Here is a 14,971-nt window from a genome sequence, read left to right on the forward strand (position 1 = left end):
GGGGGAAGAAGTGTCTCCAGTGGGGCATTGAATCGGCCTCTCCTCAGACACAGTTTACACCATCCATGCTGGAGGGAGGCCTGCACCCTGTCCTTGTCTTCAATTCACACTTAGTAGGGCAGTGGCAGGGACCTTTAATTCTCTTCACCAGAAATCCTTTAGGCATGTATGTGGCAAAAGCAGTGCAGCCATTTTACAGGGCACCAGAGTGGCCCAGGGGGCAATTGCCCCCCTGGCCCAGTCCTCCCCTGGGCATCACTACGGTGCAGCACTTTCCCGAAATATCGGTAACCTCAGGGGCCGATTCCGATATATCAGGGAAAGTGCATATCGGCCCTGCCGATAATCTGTCCATTCCCCCCCCCCCCCCACCCCATTTTGTTTTTTTGTTTTTTGTGTCCCTTTGGGGAAATTTCTCTTCCTGTCCCATAGCTAAAACAGAAAGTGAGAGGAAATCCCTGCAAAGTGAGGGATTCTCTGGTCGTCAACGGAACTGGATTTCCCCTCTATTCCTGTTCTTCGGACAACCCAAAATTTTTTATTTAATTTTTTTTTTCCACTTTCAGTGATAACATTATTCAGGACAAATGGTGAAACTCCCTAATGGGGGCACTATCCAAAACTATTAAAAAAAAAAAAAAAAAAGTTTCCTTTTTGTTAGGCTGGGTTCACACTAGCTGCGGCCACAACTCACAGCAGGGGTCCGGTGTGTCCCTGTTCTCCGTTTTCAGGTGCCAATAAGGCCTGAATTTTTGCCTGAAAGGGACCAGAAGACGCACAGGACCTTCCTGCAGCGCGCTCTGCGGCCGCCGTGGAGGTTGAGAGCTCTCCTCCTGTAATGCAAATTGGGGGGGTGTGTATTATTAAAAAAACAAAAGTGTATGTATATGTGTTTTTTTATTTATTTTATATAATATATATATGTGTGTGTGTGTGTATACACTCAGTCCTGCAATGTATAAAGCATTTTTTTATTTAATTTTTTGGGTGGTTTTCACATGAAATCCTAACAAGTGAGAAATCTTTGGTGAAATCCCAGCTTTCCGCCCTTTCTCGTGAGAATGTCTTCTAGGTATGGATGAGGTTCATACTAACCAGCTTGATGCAATGAGGATACACATCGCCACCTAGTGTATAAAAGGGGAAATAACCTAACTTGTTCACTCCAGATATGATTAGGCTCTATTTAACCACTTAAGCCCCGGAGGATTTTCCTGCTTAATGACCAGGGGGTATTTTGCGATTCGGCACTGCGTGACTTTAACAGACAATTGCGCGGTCGTGCGACGCTGTACCTAAACAAATTTGACGTCCTTTTTTTCCCACAAACGGAGCTTTCTTTTGGTGGTATTTGATCACCCATGTGATTTTTACTTTTTGCGCTATAAACAAAAAAAGAGCGTACATTTTGCAAAAACAACAATATTTTTCACATTTTTTTTATATGAAATTCCCCCAAAAAAAATGTAAAAATCAAAATTTTTTAACTTTTTCGGCCAATTTGTTTTATGCTACCTATGTTTGGTAAAAAAAATCGCAAAAAGCGTATTTTGATTGGTTTGCGCAAAAGTTTATCGCGTTTACTAACAAAGGGAAAGATTTTTGTCATTTTTGTTTTTTTTTTTTTTGAAGTGTAATGGCGGCGATCTGTAATTTTTTTTTTTTTTTTTTTTTTTTTTGCGGTACTGCGACATTGGGGCGGACAGATCGGACCCTTGACTGACATTTTTGACACTTTTGGGGTTACCAGTGACATTTCTACAGTAATCAGTGCTGTATATATGCACTGTTACTGTAAAAATACACTGGTAGTGAAGGGGTTAACTTTATTTGGGAGGGAGGGGCTGTGTGTGTCCCTAGGGGCGTGCTTCTAACTGTGATTGGCTGTGGCTACTAGTGTAGGAACAGTGATCAACGGATCTACATAGTAGATCCATGTTATCACTGATTTTACACCGAGGAGAATGACAGCTGGCTTGTTTACACAAGCCGCCTGACATTCTCCCTCTCCCCCGCCGATCGCTGAGTGACCGGCTGACATTGGGTCCGCTGGTCACATGCGCGGGGGGGTCCGTGACCGCGCGGGAGCTCGCTCCCCAGAGCCTCACAGGCGAGCGACGTAGACCTACGTCACTCTGCCTGTGAGGGGCTGACTGCCACAGTAAATATACTGTGAGCAGTCGGCAAGCGGTTAACCACTTCAATACCGGGCACTTTCACCCCCTTCCTGCCCAGGTCAATTTTCAACTTTTTTTAGCGCTGTTGCATTTTGAATGACAATTGCGCGGTCATGCAACACTGTACCTAAACCAAATTTATGTCATTTTTTTTCCCCCCACAAATAGAGCTTTCTTTTGGTGGTCTTTGATCACTGCAAGGTTTTTTTCTTTTTTGCTAAACAAAGACCGAAAAGTTTGAAAAAATAAAAATAAAATGTTTTTGTTTGTTATACAATTTTGTAAATACGTTTTTTTTTTTCCCTGCATTGATGAGGCCGCACTGCGGGCACTGATGGGGTGGCACGAATATGCGGCACTGATAGGCAGCACTGATGGGCACTGATAGGCGGCACTGATAGGTGCCACTGATAGGCGGCACTTAAGGGCACTGATAGGTGGCACTGGTGGGCAATAATGGGCACTGATGGGTGACACTGAATGATGGGCACTGGTGGGCAGCACTGATGGGGAGGGCAATGGGGGGCTCCTTGAGCCCTGATTGCCATCCCTGGTGGCCATAGTGGGCATCCCTGGGGTCATAGGTGGGCATCCCTGGGGTCATGGGTGGGCATCCCTGGTGGTTCTAGTGCCCCCCCCCCCCCCCGAGGGTCTGCACTGGTAATCAATGATCTGATTACCAGTGCCAACCCCTGTCAGGGGAGCCGGCGATCGGCGCTCCTTTACTCGTGCCTGTCAGGCACGAACTAAGGAAAGCCAATCAACGGCTCTTCCTGTTTACTATGTGACCAGCCGTGATTGGACACGGCTGGTCACATGGTAAAGGGCTACGTCAGTAGGCTCTTTACCGAGATCGGAGATGCGGGGTGTCAGGCTGGGGGGCGTGCAGAGCTGTATTATCCTGCCGCCGTCATATGACGTCCGGTCGGGATAATACAACCACATTCCCGCCGTCAATCTGCTATAGGGTGGGCGGGAAGTGGTTAAACTGGTTGGCAAGGCAACGATGTTTGACGTTGCTCTGGTTCTCCAAGACCATAGAGTGGAGTGGGGGCCATCTTGCCCTCACTCGACTTCCTGTCTAAGAGGATCCGGGATCGGATCGTTTTCCCTGCTGCCAGCGGGTCCGGTAAGCTGGGAAAATGGCCGGGACGCGGCGGGAGGGGGGCACCTCTTCCGCCACACCATATGGCTGATTCCGCGGCGAATCTGCCGCTGGGGCCACCCTTAAGCCGATAGCAGTATTTTTTTAAACTGCAGGCGATCTGCTGCCATAACCCCGGTATTTAGCTTGAAAAGAATGACGCATATTGTTGTTAGGTGGTCGGTAAGTGGTTAAAGAGAAAAGATTAAAAAAAAAAAAAAGCATTTACGGATAAATCTTTATTTTAGCCAGTGGATTGCAACTTTTAAAGTTCTGTTGGACTTAACTCAAAATAACTGCCTTCAAAAAATATAAATCGGCTGTCGCCATGAGCGCTACCTTTCTTTTTAAATGCGCTTGTAGCGCTACCCCCATAGGAGCTGCTGGTTGTATTATGGCCTCTGCTTGTTGTTGCCCTTAGCCAAGTCCTCGGCACCACTGACACCTTGGGTATGCACATCAATAGGTGAAGGCTGGTCATCTTGGCTAGTACCTTAGGGTCACCTTCAAATGACACTGGAGACCTTTAGGTAGGATACCAAAATATATTGAGAGAAAAAAAAAAATAATGCTCAGATTAACCACTTGCCGACCAGTCACGTTGACTGTACTGCGGCAAAGTGGTTCGTTATCGTCTGGTGACGTAGACCTACGTCACCAGACATTCCCCTCTCTCGGCGGTGCGCGCCGCCGGAGGCTCGCTCCCGCTGTTTTCATTCACAGCGGGAGTCGGGCCAGGGGAGGAGCGGCGGTGATCACTGCTGCTCTTCCCCGATCGTCGGGGATCGAGTGTGGAAATCCGCCCGCTTGTGTAAACAAAGCGGGCGGATCTCCTAAGTGACAGACAGGGTCAGATTACAGGATTCAGCATAGCTGAACCTGCGATCTGTCCCTGTGTCACACAGTCACCTCCCCCCACACATGTCAGTAAGCACCAGGCATACATTAACCCCTCCCTCGCCAATAAAAATTAACCCCTTCCCTGCCAGTGTCATTTTTACAGTAACAGTGCAAAGGTATAGCACTGATTACTGTAGTAATGTCACTGGTAACCCCAAAAATGTCAGTCAAGGGTCCGATCTGTCTGCCGCAATGTCGCAGTCCCGCAAAAAAAATCGCAGATCGCCGCCATTACTCGTTAAAAAAAAAACACCAAAAATTACATAAATCTTTCCCTTAGTAAACGCAATAACTCTTGCGCAAACCAATCAAAATACGCTTATTGCGATTTTTTTTTTTTACCAAAAATATGTAGCAGAAAAAAAATTGGCCTAAAATTATAAAAAAAATTAGATTTTTATATTTTTGGGGGGGGGGGAATTTCATATAAAAAAAAATGTAAAAAATATTGTTATTTTTTCAAAATTGTCGCTCTTTTTTTGTTTATAGCACAAAAAGTAAAAATCGCAGAGGTGATCAAATACCACCAAAAGAAAGCTCTGTTTGTGGGGAAAAAAAGGATGTCCAATTTGTTTAGGTACAGCGTCGCATGACCGCGCAATTGTCCGATAAAGTAACGCAGTGCCGAATCGCAAAATATGGCCTGGTCAGGAATGGGGTAAAACCTTCTGGTCATAAAGCGGTTAAAAATACGCTCATTGAGAATTTTTTTGTCAAAGACATGTAGCTAAATACATTTTGGCCTAAATATATGACAAAAATTGAATATATTGGATATTTTTTAACTGTCAAAGTAGAAAAATATTGTTATTTTTTCAAAATTGTCGCATTTTTTAATTAATATCGCAAAAAATGAAAATCGCAGAGGTGATCAAATACCACCAAATGAAAGCTCTGTTTGTGGGAAAAAAAGGACGAAAATTTAGTTTGGGTACGGCGTTGCATGACCGCGCAATTGTCAGTTAAAGTCGCACAGTGCCGAATCGCAAAAAGTGGCCTGGACGTAAGACAGCAAAATCCTCCGGTGGTTAAACAGAGTATTGCAATGACAAACGCCATGCAACTCCCATAACTATAAACAAGGTGAACAAAAAGGTACAGTGATATTGTGGCCCACACCCCTAATAAACATCAAAAAGAGAAAGATGGGGGTTTTTTTGGGGCCAATAAGAAGGGACGATCCCATTTATTTACTTATTTATTAAGTTATAATAAAAGAAACCATTTATTTTTTCCAAAACAAGTAAAACCTATATACTGTATGATAAAAATATATAGCAACAACCAGCATGTCTATGTAGAATACACTCCTAATAGGAGTGCTGGTACATCTATATCAATAATGCAATGATATCTGTTGTAGGCGGTCTAGGGGTCCCCAGCAAGCCGACGCGTTTCGCAGCTATGCTTCCTCAGGGCTAGAGAGACCAGTCAAGACCGACATTCTACAGAAATATGTATTGATTACAATTTGTTTATGCATATTTTTGTAGAATGTCGGTCTTGACCCCTTTTAGAATAAATAAATTGTTTCTTTTTATTTATTTTGTTTCTATGACTTCTGAGGGTGTAGGAGGCCCGCCATAAAAGGTTCCCTGGGTGTAGGGACCCCTACGTAAAGGTTCCCTGGCCTCGGAAGGGTGTAGGAACCCCTATGTAAAGGTTCACTGGCCTCTGAAGGGTGTAGGAACCCCTACGTAAAGGTTCCCTGGGTGTAGGAACCCCTATGTAAAGGTTCCCTGGGTGTAGGAACCCCTACGTAAAGGTTCCCTGGGTGTAGGAACCCCTACGTAAAGGTTCCCTGGGTGTAGGAACCCCTACGTAAAGGTTCCCTGGGTGTAGGAACCCCTACGTAAAGGTTCCCTGGGTGTAGGAACCCCTACGTAAAGGTTCCCTGGGTGTAGGAACCCCTACGTAAAGGTTCCCTGGGTGTAGGAACCCCTACGTAAAGGTTCCCTTTTGTAGAATGTCGGTCTTGACCCCTTTTAGAATAAATAAATCGTTTCTTTTATTTATTTTGTTGTAACACAGCAGATCGCTGTTCTCTCCGCTTTCAACACAGAGCCCCGGTGGTTCCTGCTATTAAAAAGGCTGCATTCACATGTCAGCGTATTGATCGCGGGCAGAATCGCCGCGATTCCGGAAATCATTGCAAATCACGGGACGCCTGTGCGTTGCCCGTGATTTGCAATGGCACCCCAAACGCTGCGATTTCCGCCCGCTGAATCGCGGTAACATCGCACAAAAAAAAATCGCGGGATGCATTACGCTCCAAAGCTCTTGTACTTTTTTTGGGCGTAATGCGTCCCGCGATTTTTTTTTTTTTTTTTTTGCGCGATGTTACTGCAATTCGGCGGGCGGAAATCGCGGCAACATCGCTCAGCGTTTGGGGTGCCATTGCAAATCAACGGGCAATGCACAGGCGTCCCGCGATTTGCAATGATTTCCGGAATCGCGGCGATTCTGCCCGCGATCAATACGCTGACATGTGAATGCAGCCTTAGGATCACAGGTCCATTTAAGTCTATGGAACCAAAAAAAAGCAACCTGCTGCGGTAAAAAAAAAAATACCGGACCCTTTCCAAAAAAAAATAAAAAAATGACAGCGGTGGAAATCGCAGAGATGTGAACGTGACCCATTAGAATCCATGCTAAATGGACTGGAGTGCGTTTCTGCAAAACTGAAAATGCACTGAAAAATGCAGAGGAGTGAACCAGCCCTAAAAATGCACTGCTTTTCCTCCTCTTCTTGCACGCATCCGGAGGGACCTGGACGGCTGGCAGAAGGGCATGTTTTCCTGGTTCGGGCGTTGTAATATTATTAAAATGACTGTCATGCCCCGTTTGCTTTATGTGCTCCAGGCCCTTCCGATAGTTATTCCGTTGACCTTCCTCCGTACGGTGAACGGCGCATTTCGTAAATTCCTGTGGACCCGAGGCCCTCCCCGATTGGCATTGAAACTTCTTCGCATGCCCAAGCTCAGCGGCGGAATGGCCTTCCCGGATGCCACCATGTACTCTGCTGCATGCCACCTGGCCAGGATTCTGGATTGGCATCTACATGGCCCATTGAAACAATGGGTGCGGATCGAACAGCTCGGCGGGGGCTCTCCCCCGGAATGTCTCCTGTGGGGGTCATCTCCCCTGCCGGGGGAGGTCTTGGATCACCCGACTGTTGGGGCCACGTTGCAGCTGGGCCGCAGGCTCTGTAAAGAGGGCCTTCTCACGTCTTTACCTTCACCTCTGCTCCCGATTGTGGGAAACCCAGACTTTTCCCCTGGCCTACAGGATCCGGCCTTCTGTGTGTTGAGGGCCAACGGTGTCTACCAAGCCAGACATTTTCTCAGCGGGGACTGTTGGATGTCTCGCCAGACCTTATTGTCGAGCACCATGTTTGCCACCCTGTCGTTCTGGCAGAGGGTGCAACTTGCCCATTTTCTCCAATCGCTACCGCCGGCGACCTCTTTTTCCAGACGCCTCACGCCGTTTGAGGAGTTGTGCGCATCGGATGCTCCGGTGCGCCATGCTATTTCCCTGCTTTATCGTATCGTGACGTCACCCGGACAGCCTTCCAGACCCCCATACATGTCTCTATGGGAACGTGATTTGGGTGTTTCCCTTTCGGATTATCACGTCGAACGTATCCTCTTCTTCACCTACAAAACCTCCACATGCTCTAAATACCAGGAGATGGGTTATAAGCTCTTGACCAGGTGGTACTATACCCCGGTTAAACTTCGAAGGATGTTCCCCTCCTGTTCTGATCTTTGCTGGCGATGTGGCGTGGAGGTGGGATCCCTCCTCCACATTTTTTGGTCTTGCAAAAAATTACAGTATTTTTGGTCGGAGGTCCTCCGTATTATCCAAAAATTCACAGATCACACCCTTACCCTGGAACCAGCCCTCTTCCTCCTTCACCATCACAGCTTCCCAAGGGCGTCTTATCGGAAGTCAATTTTGCCGATACTGCTAACAGCAGCCAAGAGCTGTATTCCTCTCCTATGGAAGCAATCCCGTCCTCCTACTGTGGCGATGTGGTTGCGCAAAGTAGCGTTTATTAATGAGATGGAGGACTTGCTGGCGGCCGAGCGGGGCACTAGAGATGGGTTCCTCAAGCGTTGGTTTTATTGGCATGAGTTCAGCTCGACCACAGAATACCGAGACCTTGTCGCATAGCTGATTTGCTCGCACTCGATGGCCTTCTCCCCTACTTACTCACCCCCTTGTCCCTTTTTATGTGTGTTATGTCGTCCCTCCCCCCCTCCTCCCTATGTCGTCCCCTTCCGATGTGGTGCTTCCTGATCTTTGCTCTTTCCTTCTTCTACCTGTTTTTCTTATTTGAAAATTTCTCCAGTTCCTATAAGGTATACGTGACACTACTACCTTCTTGTGGTTCCTCGGATTGGCGACCCCGTGAGGTACCCTCCACGCTCCGGTATGCCGGCCATGTGACAGAAGCCGGTAGGGGTGTGGTTCTCTCTGGGACCGGCCATCCTGAAACGTACACTGCTGCGATATATATTATCATTTTTCGCATACGGCTATGTTTATCTGATTTACGCCTCATGTAATGCTGTTTTCTTGATGCTCGGCTGTATTTCAATTACCTGCCTTTGTTGACTTGTATACCTTTATCCTTTCTATACCTTCAATAAACATTGAATTTAAAAATGCGCTGCTTATTCATTTGGCTCTATAACATTCTTCACCAATCCTAGTCCTGAACACAAATGGAAGTTATATCATTTTTTTTTTTCACCCAAATAGAACTTTCTTTTGGTGGGATTTGATCACCACTGTTTTTTTTTTTTTTTTTAAATAAACAAATGAAAAAGACCAAAAAAAAAAAAAAAGTAACTTCTGCTATAAAACATATACAATAAAAAAAATGTCTTCTTAAAATGTGGCCAAAATATATTCTGTCACATGTCTTTGGTATATTGATTGGTGCGTGTGAAAGTTATAGAATCTACAAACATAACAACCAATCCGATTTCACCCATCTTTCTTACTCACAGCTCATTGGTTGTCATGAGCAACAGTCCTATTCCTTAGCTGTTGACCGGTGCAGCCCATAACAGCCAATCAGCTTTCACTCATCTTTCTTACTCGCAGCTTATTGGTTGTCATGAGCAACAGCTTCACTTCTAAGGCTGTTAGGCTGCGCTGCCCATAACAACCAATCAGCTTTCACCCATCTTTCTAACTCGTGGCTGATTGGTTGCCATGAGCAACAGCTTCACTTCTTAGCTGTTAGCCTGTGCAGCCCATAACAACCAATCATCTTTCACTAATCTTTCTTACTCACAGGTCATTGGTTGCCACGAGCAACAGCCCCACTCCTTAGCTGCCCATAACAACCAATCAGCTTTCACCCATCTTTCTTATTAGTGGCTGATTGGTTGCCATGAGCAACAGCCCCACTCCTTAGCTGTTGACCTGTGCTGCCCATAACAACCAATCAGCTTTCACTAATCTTTCTTACTCACTGGTCATTGGTTGCCACGAGCAACAGCCCCACTCCTTAGCTGTTACCGTGCTGCCCATAACAACCAATCAGCTTTCATCCATCTTTCTTACTCACAGCTTATTGGTTGCCATGAGCAATAGCTCTGCTCCTTAGCTGTTAGCCTGTGCTGCCCATAACAACCAATCAGCTTTTACCCATATTTCTTACTCACAGCTTATTGGTTGCCATGAGCAACAGCCCCGCTCCTTGGCTGTTGACCTGTGCAGCTCATAACAACCAATCAGCTTTCACTCATCGTTCTTACTCAGCTCATTGGTTGCCATGAGCAACAGCACCACTCATTAGCTGTTAGCCTGTGTTGCCCATAACAACCAATCAGCTTTCACTCATCTTTCTTACTCACAGCTCATTGGTTGCCATGAGCAACCGCCTTATTCCTTAGCTGTTGACCTGTGCTGCCCATGACAACCAATCAGCTTTCACTCATATTTCTTACTCACAGCTTATAAGTTGCCATGAGCAACAGCCTCACTTCTTAGTGGCTAGGCTGCGCTGCTCATAACAACCAATCAGCTTTCACCCATCTTTCTTACTCATCACAGCTCATTGGTTGTCATGAGCAACAGCTTCACTGCGCTGCCCTTAACAATCAATCAGCTCTCGTTCTTTCAGCCCCTTTCTCTCTTTGCTGATTGGTTGCCATGGGAAACTTCCTCAGCCCTCAAAGATATAGTCCCGGCGGCCCGTCGCTAAGCAACGGCGGATGAGTCTGAATGAGTGCAATGACTGACCGCTTCCCTTCCCCTCCTCCTCGTCTCCCTCCGCGCGCACTTGATGCTACAGGGACACCAAGATGGAAATCCAGGGGCCGTCAGCGGGGCAGCGGCACCAAGATGGCGGCCCGGGGCTCCTCGTCCCCTGCGACGGGGCGGAAGACTGCGAAGAGGCCCCCGGGGCCGTCGCTGCCCCGCACCCCGTCTACATGGTGGTCAGCCTCGGCGGGGAGGCCCCCCGGCCCAGCCCGGCACCGGAGCAGCAGGGGCTGCCGGGCTTCGTCACCGTCCGGCTAGAGAACGGCGTGCTGAGCCTAGAGAACTGCGAGGCCCCCGGGACTAGGCCGCAGCCCCGGGCTGGCAGTAGCAGCGCGCCGGCCACCCCCCACCAGAGCTGGGCCGAGGAGGAGGAGCCGTGCGGGAGCGGCCCGGGGCCCCAGAGCGGCTTCTCCGACCCCCTGGAGGACGTGGAGATGGTGCTGAAGGACGAGCAGGTGGCGGGCTTCCTGGTGGAGGATATCGGGGAGCTGCAGGTGAATCTGGGGGAGGCGTTGGACCTGGCCAGGAAGGGAGTCCTCCTGGTCTTCCGCTGCCCCGAGCCCGGCTGTGCCAAGGCCTTCGACCGCAAACAGCAGCTGAAGGTTCACCTGCTGAGCCACACGGAGGAGAGGCGACCCTACAAGTGCCAGGTGGAGGAGTGTGATTGGTCCTTCACCACCCTCTACAAACTCAAGAGACACCTCCAATCCCATGACAAGAGGAGACCCTTCCCCTGCCAGGCCCCCGGCTGCGGCAAGAGCTTCACCACCGTCTACAACCTCAAAGCCCACCTCAAGGCCCACGAACAGGAGAACCTCTTCCGATGTGAGGCCTGCGGGGAGGCCTTCCCCACCGCCACCAAGCTGGGAGCCCACCGCAGGACTCACTTCGAGCCCGAGAGGCCCTACAAGTGCGAATTCCAGGGTACGTGGTGTCGGGACCCTACTGGGAGGATTCTATGACTTCTGAGGGTGTAGGAGCCCCTCCGTAAAGGTTCAGTGGCCTCTGAAGGCTGTAGGAGCCCCACCATAAAGGTTCCCTGGCCTCTGGAGGGTGTAGGAGTTCCACCATAAAGGTTCCCCCCGCATCTGAGGGTGTAGGAACCCCTATGTAAAGGTTCTCTGGGTGTAGGAACCCCTCTGCAAAGGTTCCTTGGCATCTGAGGGTGTAGGAACCCCACCATAAAGGTTCCCTGGGTGTAGGAACCCCTACGTCAAGGTTCCCTGGGTGTAGGAACCCCTACGTCAAGGTTCCCTGGGTGTAGGAACCCCTACGTCAAGGTTCCCTGGGTGTAGGAACCCCTACGTAAAAGGTTCCCTGGGTGTAGGAACCCCTACGTAAAAGGTTCCCTGGGTGTAGGAACCCCTACGTAAAAGGTTCCCTGGGTGTAGGAACCCCCTACGTAAAAGGTTCCCTGGCCTCTGAAGGGTGTAGGAGCCCCACCGTAAAGGTTCCCTGGGTGTAGGAGCCCCACCATAAAAGGTTCCCTGGCCTTTTGAGGGTGTAGGAACCCCTCCATAAAGGTTTCCTGGCCTCTGAAGGGTGTAGGAGCCCCTCCGTAAAGGTTCCCTGGCCTTTTGAGGGTGTAGGAGCTCCACCATAAAGGTTCCCTGGCCTCTGAAGAGTGTAGGAGCCCCACCGTAAAGGTTCCTTGGCCTCTGAAGGTTGTAGGAACCCCACCGTAAAGGTTTCCTTGGCCTCTGAAGGTTGTAGGAACCCCACCGTAAAGGTTTCCTGGGTGTAGGAACCCCACCGTAAAGGTTTCCTTGGCCTCTGAAGGTTGTAGGAACCCCACCGTAAAGGTTTCCTGGGTGTAGGAACCCCACCGTAAAGGTTCCCTGGGTGTAGGAACCCCACCGTAAAGGTTCCCTGGGTGTAGGAACCCCACCGTAAAGGTTCCCTGGGTGTAGGAACCCCACCGTAAAGGTTCCCTGGGTGTAGGAACCCCACCGTAAAGGTTCCCTGGGTGTAGGAACCCCTACGTAAAGGTTCCCTGGCCTCTGAAGAGTGTAGGAGCCCCACCGTAAAGGCTCCTTGGCCTCTGAAGGTTGTAGGAACCCCACCGTAAAGGTTCCCTGGGTGTAGGAACCCCACCGTAAAGGTTCCCTGGGTGTAGGAACCCCACCGTAAAGGTTCCCTGGGTGTAGGAACCCCACCGTAAAGGTTCCCTGGCCTCCGAAGGGTGTAGGAGCCCCGCCATAAAGGTTCCCTGGCCTCCGAAGGGTGTAGGAGCCCCGCCATAAAGGTTCCCTGGCCTCCGAAGGGTGTAGGAGCCGCCATAAAGGTTCCCTGTCCTCCGAAGGGTGTAGGAGCCCCGCCATAAAGGTTCCCTGGCCTCTGAAAGTGTATGAGCCCCGCCATAAAGGTTCCCTGGCTTCAGAGGGTGTTGGAACCCCTACATAAAGGTACACCCCTTTGAGGGTGTAGGAACCCCACCATAAAGGTTTCCTGGCCCTTGAGGTTGTGAGAACCCCACCGTAAATGTTTCTTGGCCTCTGAGGGTGCAGGAACTCCATCATAAAGGTTTCCTGGCTTCAGAGGGTGTAGGAACCCCTCCGGGAAAAGGTTTCCTGCTCTCTGGGGGTATAGGAACCCCTCCATAAAGGCTTCCTGGTTTCAGAGCATGTAGGAACCCCATCATAAAGGTTGTCTGGCTTCCAGAAGTGTAGGAACCCCACCATAATGATTAACTTCCATAGAGGTGTTGGAACCCCACTGTAAAGATTTCCTGGCCTCTGGGGGTGTAGGAACCCCACCATTAAAGGTTTCTTGGCTTCTGAGGGTGTAGGAACCCCCATCAATAAAGGTTGTTTTGGCTTCTGGAAGTGTACCCCGCCATAATGATTGACTTCTGTGGGGATGTAGGAACTCCACTGTAAAGATTCCAGGGGTGTAGGAACCCCTCCACAAAGGCTTCCTGACTTCAGGGGGTGTAAGGTCTCCATCAAAGACCCTGCCTGGCCCCCATGGGGGTGTAGGAACCCTGCCATAGACATTGCCTGGCTGAGGTGTAGGAACTCCTCTATAAAGGTTTCCTGTCTTCAGAGAGTGTAGGAACCCCATCATAAATAGTGTATGGCTTCCAGAAGTCTAGGAACCCCACCATAATGACTGTCTGACTTCCATAGATGTGTTGGAACTCCCCTGTAAAGATTTCAGGGGTGTAGGAACCCCAGTGTAAAGATTTCCTGGCCTTTTGGGGAGGCATACCATCCCCTCCATAGATGCTTCCTGGGGTTTAGGAACCCCACCAAAGAAACCGGGCTCCATGGAGGTTTTGAAACCCTGCTGTAGACACTGCAAGGCTTCTGAGGTGGGGGTATAGCATCCCCGCCATAGATCTTGCCTGTATTTCAGGGGTGTAGGAATCCTGCCGTAAAGACTGCCTGGCTTCTGGGGGTTTAGGAACCCCACTGTAAATGTTACTTGGCTTCTAGGGGTATAGGAACCCCACTGTAAATGTTACTTGGCTTCTAGGGGTATAGGAACCCCACTGTAAAGTTTGTCTGGTTTCTATGGGGTGTAGAAACCCCACCGTAGACACTGCATGTCTTTTAGTGGGTATACTGTCCCCACCATAGAGATTGCCTGGCTTCCACAGTTTAGGAATCCTACCGTAGACACTGCATGGTTTCTGGGGGGAGGGGGGGTATAGCATCCCAGCCATAAACGCTGCCTGTTTTGGCGGGTGTACAAGTCCTGCTTTGAAGATTGCCTGGCTTCAAGGGGTGTAGGAAGCCCACCATAAATGTTACTAAGCTTCCAGGGGTGTTGGAAGCCCACCATAAAGTTTGCCTGTATTCCAGGGGGGTAGGAATCCTGCTGTAAAGACTGCCTGGCTTCTGGGGGTTTAGGAACCCCTTCATAAATGTTTACTGGCTTCAGATGGTGTAGGAGCCCCTCCATACACTGCATGTCTTCTGGAGGTATATCAACCCCCAATAGATATTGCCTAGCATCTGGGGGTGTAGAAATCCTGATATAGATGCCTTATTTCCAGGGGTATAAGCACCCAGCTTGGCTTCTATGGAGTTATAGGAATTCTGCCATAAATATTGCATGGCTTTATGGAGGTTTAGGAACCCTGCCATGTACTCTGCCTGGCTTCGATGGAGATGTTGGAATCTTGTCATAAATGTTGCATGGCTGTCATGGAGGTGTAGGAATGCCGCCATAAACGTTGCCTGTCTTCTATGGAGACGTGGGACTCCACCTTAACCGTTGCTTGGCTTCCGGTGGTGGTAGAATCCCCACCACACAATAAGGTTTGCCTAGAGTCCATGGGGTTGTAGGTACCCCACCATAATACTTGCCTGGCTTCTGGGGGTTTAGGAACCCTGCCATAAGGATTGCGTAGTTGCCCAGGGTTTTGGTGGTCTCGTTAGAACGTCATGCAGAATCCATGGCCACGATTGAGGTGGGAGGGCGGGGGGCGGCAGCCAGATCTGGTAACTGACCAGCCAATGCA

The 14,971-nt window shown here is 49.2% G+C and overlaps 1 protein-coding gene across 2 annotated transcripts in view; it reads left to right on the forward strand.

The window, feature by feature from the left end:
- The first annotated feature begins 10,496 nt into the window (after nucleotides 1-10,496).
- ZXDC (ZXD family zinc finger C) overlaps nucleotides 10,497-14,971 on the forward strand; it is a 30,587-nt gene continuing 26,112 nt past the window's right edge. For both annotated transcript variants that reach the window (XM_082266069.1, XM_082266070.1), the window contains exon 1: nucleotides 10,497-11,427. In XM_082266069.1, coding sequence (XP_082122195.1) covers nucleotides 10,545-11,427 — 883 coding nt within the window. In that variant the 5' untranslated portion in view covers nucleotides 10,497-10,544. The remainder of the gene's footprint in view (nucleotides 11,428-14,971) is intronic.

Source organism: Pelophylax lessonae (assembly GCF_965119305.1).
Source record: "Pelophylax lessonae genome assembly, chromosome: 8".
Lineage (NCBI taxonomy): Eukaryota > Metazoa > Chordata > Amphibia > Anura > Ranidae > Pelophylax > Pelophylax lessonae.